Source organism: Lagenorhynchus albirostris, chromosome X (assembly GCF_949774975.1).
Source record: "Lagenorhynchus albirostris chromosome X, mLagAlb1.1, whole genome shotgun sequence".
In the NCBI taxonomy this organism is placed as follows: Eukaryota; Metazoa; Chordata; class Mammalia; order Artiodactyla; family Delphinidae; genus Lagenorhynchus; species Lagenorhynchus albirostris.
In genome coordinates, this window is record NC_083116.1 from 77,516,153 (window position 1) to 77,522,152 (window position 6,000).

Consider the following 6,000-nt stretch of genomic DNA (forward strand, 5'->3'; position numbering starts at 1 on the left):
TTACATGGAAAGAGAAGAAGAAAAATTATCAGGTCAGTGTTACCTGCCGTTTCCCAACACCCACCTACCAAATCAATGGAGTCCTGAGCTAACCCTCCAAGTGACTGCTCCTGCACCACAAATCAGAACCTGGAACTGAAAAGTTTTTCAGCTCTATCAAGCATTAAATAGGAGGAGGGGGGCTTCCCTGGTGGCGCTGTGGTTGGGAGTCTGCCTGCCGATGCGGGGGACAAGGGTTCGTGCCCTGGTCCGGGAGGGTCCCACATGCCGCGGAGCGGCTGAGCCTGTGCGTCCAGAGCCTGTGTTCCGCAGCGGGAGAGGCCGCAGCAGTGAGAGGCCCGCGTACAGCAAAAAAAAAATAGTCTTCCTTTAAAAAAAAAAAAAAAGGAGGAGGAATGAATAGCAAAACCAGTCAGTCATGACAAGACGACCTCCTTCACTTGACCAACAGACTTCCCCAAAAGGTATCACCTTTGTACTGTTTTCTTCGGGGGAAGAAGAGTAGAATGAGGTAGCAGGGAGAAAATATCATGAGTTAGGAAAGATATACATGATAAACTCAGTTCTATCTTTGAAAGATCAGAAACAGACTGTTCCCAACCTGTAATGATGCCAATTTTCAGCAACTCTAGCCGCTAAAGACCCAATCCTAGTAGTGTTGGTAGACAGATATTCTCCCTTCTGGGGACCCTGAGTTTTGAAATTCCAGTGACGGGGATTCCCAGGAAACTACAAAGGGACCTAGATATCCTGTTGCCAAGTAACACTTAGAAAAGATTTCAGAATAAATGTAGCTGTCAACTCATCTCATCCCTCTAGACAGAATTGGAATTGGAGTCAGAGAAATAGACCAGATGACCTCTGAATCTCCCTTCCAGCTCCACCATTCAGTAAAGCAATCTCCTGAGAGAAGGAAGAAAGAGAAAAGTAAGAAGAACACCCTCAAGGGCTTCCCTGGTGGCACAGTGGTTGGTAGTCTGCCTGCCAATGCCGGGGACACGGCTTCCATCCCTGGTCCGGGAAGATCCCACATGCCGCGGAGCAACTAAGCCCATGGGCCACAACTACTGAGCCTGCACTCTAGAGCCCGTGAGCCACAACTACTGGGCCCACGCACCACAACTACTAAAGCCCATGAGCCTAGAGCCTGTGCTCTGCAACAGTAGAAGACCCCACAATGAGAAGCCTGCACACGGCAACGAAGAATAGCCCCTGCTCGCCATAACTAGAGAAAGCCTGCATGCAGCAACGAAGACCCAACGCAGCCAAAACTAAATAAATTTTTTTTAAAGTTTAAAAAAAAGAACACCCTTAAAACAAGCTATTGTTACAGGCAGCTAGATAATAATGAAGAGTTAGCAGACTTGTGATCAATACCATCTCTGTCACCCACTCATAGAGCAACCTTCCCTTCTCCAAGCCTTACATATAGATTAGTTGGTACCTTCGAGGGTCCCACAAAGGCTCTCTTGCCACACTAGCCCCTCTCTTCCCAGAGAGCTATTCAAGGAGAAGCCTAAAGGAAATCCCCAAGATGGTTCCTGCTCTATCATCTAAACTTCACAGAGGGCCAAGTGAACTGGAGAACCGAAGAAGTGGACAAATGCAGGATCCAAAGAGTAGTCTCTCTCACATAACCTCCATTCCTGATCCTTTGTCCACCCCTGAAGTCTACAGGCAGGGAAGGGTTAAGAGACTGATATTCTGCCTCCTATTCAGCAAGTACCACTTTAGTGCCACTCGAGTGGCTCAAGTAATGCTAGGAATGGCAGGAGAATAAACAGTCCACACAGCCCCTGTTAAAGTTTAGCTGAATGCAGACCCAGAAGCCTTCAGATACTTCAAGGAGCTGGACTCCTTACATCTGCTCACATGGATGGTCCCATCAATGACCATTTGATCACCTTTCCCCTGACCTGTCGAGCTAGAGCTAAAAACTCAGCAAACTGAAGAGGTTTTACGAAGACTGATCCTCTAACTAAGTCCCAGATTCAAATCCTAGCTTCACTACTGACTTGCTGCATCATTCTAGGTCAGTCCCTCCTATCTGTGGGTCTCAGTTTCGCCATCTATACAATGAGAACAATTGGACTTGACAATTGTGAAGAGCCTTTTCGACTCTAGTAAACCAAAAACTCAAGAACATCTTGAAAATTCAAAACAGTCACTTTTTAGGGAATCCAAGAGTCCCAAAGACTTTGTGATCTAAAAAAGTTAAAGAGGGTAGGGAGGGGAAAAAACTTTTTTTTTTTGTTTTACAACTGTCTTATCATCATCACAAAGTATAGACAGTAGTTAATAAACTTCTTCATTCTGGCTACTAAAGCAGACTCAGGAAACTGGCAAGTAGAAGCACAGAATCCAAGAACTGGTTGGGGGGACGGGCGTGTAGAGGGGCATGTTTTAACAGATTTAAAGGTAGCTGGGTGACTAAGGGAGAAAATTGGCTGTAAAAGTGAAACTAACCCTAGACAGACTGTAGACATCGTTCATATGAATGAATGGATTTGACTTTTCCACTACCTTCCCTATCTGTCATACTCCAGAAATAGCCTAAAGCACACTAGTAAAGAAGGAATAGAGAATAAGGAATTTTTTTCTCTTCATTAAAGTTACTAGCTGGTATGCAGTGAACTAGAGTGTGCCCCTGGATGCCTCAGCATTGGGATAAGGAATGAGAAAAGTAACATGAGGCACTTTGTGACACCTCAAACTCTCACCAGGAGACCACACAAATGCCAACCTTGGTTACTTTGCCCAAATCATCTACTTCCTTTTATCTGAGGACCAGAAGTCCTGAGAATAGGGGCCAATTTGCTTTGAGCAAGAGAGGGGGCTCAACTTCAAAAATCCTTCACTGAGTGAGAATAGAGGGTCAATGGAATGAGCATCAAAAAGCACAGACACCGATCTTGGTTCTGTCACCATGTGCCCTTAGGTGGTAAGTCCTTTCCTGTTAGGCCTAAATATCCTCATTAGTTGAGAGAGAGAGAGATACTAGATAGTGTCTGAGATCTCTTTCAGGTTAAGATTCTATGGTCTTAACAGGCATGATATAGTTGTTTCTCCTAAAAGTTGACCATTCCTTACTTGGGACACGTCCCATTGCCCAGGTGGGCGTCACCCAGGTGGGCTCAGGAATTTCGTAACCATCGCAACATGGTGGGGAGGGAGATTAAGAGTCAGGTAGGGGGTGTAACGCTGAAACTTTTTCAGGCAGGGTCGTCCTTTGTCCTTGAAGCACCATTGTCCTTGGAGTACCACAATTCCTTGAGCCAAACAGCATAGGAAATTCTCCAAATCTGCCAGTCTATCAAAATTCAGCCCTCTCCTTCCAACATGATTCAAGTTTCAGTCAATCTGTATAAAACTACTTTCAGTATTCAGGTACTTTCAGTACCCTAGGCCTGACCTCAAACAGCTCATACTCCAATCTCTCCACAGCAGGAAAAAGATCACCATGCTGTCTTCTTTGCCACTTTTGACTGAGACAGGATGGTTTAGATAACTTTGAGATAATTTCCAGGCCCATTAAGTTGCACATAAATGAGAGATATCTCAGGATTGAACAGGAGACATGTCACTAAAGAAAAGCGGTTGTGGGGCACAGTCTATTCCCAGAGATCCACCCACCTATTTAGGCAAAGCCACATCTGAAAAGGAGTCAAAGAGTCAACCACAGAGAGATAAAGCCAAAGAGAGGCTCCTGGAAGGATTTTTATAATCCTCTGTGATAGCAGAGACTGCCCTCCCCCCTTTTCAAAACCATTCTGTCTCACTTTGTGTGTATGTGGGGCGGTAGAAGGGGGTGTGTGGAAAAGCCCCATGTCATAAAACCATTAGCAACTGAAAAGAGAAAGAAGGTAGAAGTACACACTTGTTGAAAACTTGGTGTTTTTGAAGGACAGGTTCTGGAAAGGCAACAATGACTTTGCAGTAAGGCTGGAACACAGCAATGTGGCAACTAAAGCTCAGCACACACCAAAAGAACTGGGCCCCCCACTCCTCTCTTTCAGGGACCCTCAGTCCTTCTCAAGGCCACTAGTCACTATCTCAGCTCTACAAGGCTCAGGCAGTCCTAGGGAGAGGGGTCTGGGATAACTGCAGAGCCTAAGCCAGTGCAACAAGTTGCCTGGCCTAAGGGACTCAAGCTAGGGTGGTCACCCAGCTTTCCTGAGCAAGGGAAGAGCCTCAGCAGCCATTTGGCATGACTTGCACAAAAGCAAGCAGGGCTCATTATTCAGGCACACCCCTCCCCCCTCCCTCCTGGGCATCCGGCCCCCCCTAGGCCCCACTCCCAGGAGGCTTCTTCTCTTCTCAAAACAGCCAGTAGGGTGGAGACCAGATCCTTAGAAGCTACCACCACCCTAGAAAGGTGTGGCCCCACTGGAGAGTCCACACCTCACAGAATAGTACGGAGTGAATAGGAGGAAATAGAGAGCCAGTAAGTAATGGGAAAGGCAGGGATTTGGCGAGTGGAGAAGAGGAAGAAACCAGTCTTCTTCTCCCCGACCCGCCCCCCACCGCGCGCGTCCAGCCGCCCCCCAACCGTGCGCGTCCAGCCCGCCCCGCCTGCAAAGTCTTCTTGCCTCCCTTCAGACTGGTGCCTAGTGAAGTGTTAGCGCTCCCGGTTAAGAGCAAGCGGCCTCGATGAGTCCACAACTCTCTCCTCCCCTCCTAGTGGGAAACAGCTGAAGCCGCCTGGGGAGGCTGTGGGAAAGGTGAGTGGGGTTACGGGATCCGCCCTGAGCAGCTCCCACCCTCCTCCTTGCTTCTCGGTTCCCATGGCCCCTCCTGGTCAGTGGCAGCCTCGCCCCATAAAAGCGCCAATTCCTGGACTGGGGTAAGTGTCCTCTTCCGAACCAGAGTCCTCTCCCCTGCGCCCAGGGCCCGTCAGGGGTAAAAGGAGACCTTGGGCCCCCAAGGAAGCCTTCCCTACTGTGGCAATCCAAACACAAGGAACTAGAATCTTTGAAAGAAACCGGCCCGCCCGGCCCACACTTCTATCCCTGGACCCCTTTACCCGCGAGGGCGCGCCAGACCCGGACTCCACTGCCGCCCCTCCCCACGCCTGGCCTCGGCGGAAGGCGCGGCATCGCGAGCGGACGCGCGGCTGCCCAAGTCCCCGGCCATCGGCGAGGGGCTATGAGGGTCCGCAAGAGCCCCCGGGGTCGGAAGCGCCCATCCCCGGCACTCACCGTCTTGGGCATGGTGGCGGAAAAGGCGGCGGAGTTGGTGAAGTTTGGCTGGGAGCTGTCGGACAGCGCTGAGAACGCAGTACACAGGGCTCGGACTCCGGGGACTGGGGGTTCGGACTGGGTCTCTCGCCAGCGTCGGGGCGACTGCTCCGCTTCCTGCTAACGGGCCACGACTTCACAAACCCCACCCAGGAAAGAGCCGCCCCCGTCGCACCGCCCGCTCCTTTATGTGGCCCGGCTTCCGCACCGCTCCCCGCCCTCGCGCCCGCCTTCTAGCCGGCCGCGGGCCTCGCCCCGCCCAGCCCAGCCCTGCCCTGCCCTGCCTGGCCACACCAGCTACTTGGGGGCCAGGCTGGGCCTGGGCGCCCCGGTGGGGGCTCTCACCCCTCACCTGGGCCTCCCTGCCCCTCTCCCACCCCCTTCACGGCCCCTGGCCCTCAGCATCCGGGCCATTCGGCCCCACCCCCAAGTAGGGCTGGGCCCTAGGCCGCACCCTGGAAAGAGGCTTACAGCTCTGACTGCAACTTTCCACTAATGGGGAGCTCACTACCTGTCAAAACTCTCCGTTCCTACTCAAGACGGCTCTGACTCTCAGAAAGTTCTTCCCGTGTGTATTTGAACTCCTCTGTGGCTCCGCCTATGGATCTCAGCTCTGCTGCCTGAGACAACACAAATCCCCTGCTGTCCCTAACTCCTCAGAAGTCTGAAGATCCCATATCCCCCTGAAACTTCTTTTCTCTTGGCTAAACTGCCTCAGCTTCTCCAACACTTCATCAATTCTCTTCTGTAGGATTCTATATCG

General features: G+C 50.9%; 1 protein-coding gene across 1 annotated transcript in view; it reads right to left on the reverse strand.

Moving 5' to 3' along the window:
* The window catches only part of MSN (moesin), a 68,074-nt gene extending 62,644 nt beyond the window's left edge, over positions 1–5,430 (reverse strand). Inside the window, exon 1 of the mRNA XM_060136802.1 lies at positions 5,199–5,430. Within this exon, the coding sequence (XP_059992785.1) occupies positions 5,199–5,210 (12 nt within the window). The 5' untranslated portion in view covers positions 5,211–5,430. The remainder of the gene's footprint in view (positions 1–5,198) is intronic.
* Positions 5,431–6,000: the final 570 nt, after the last annotated feature.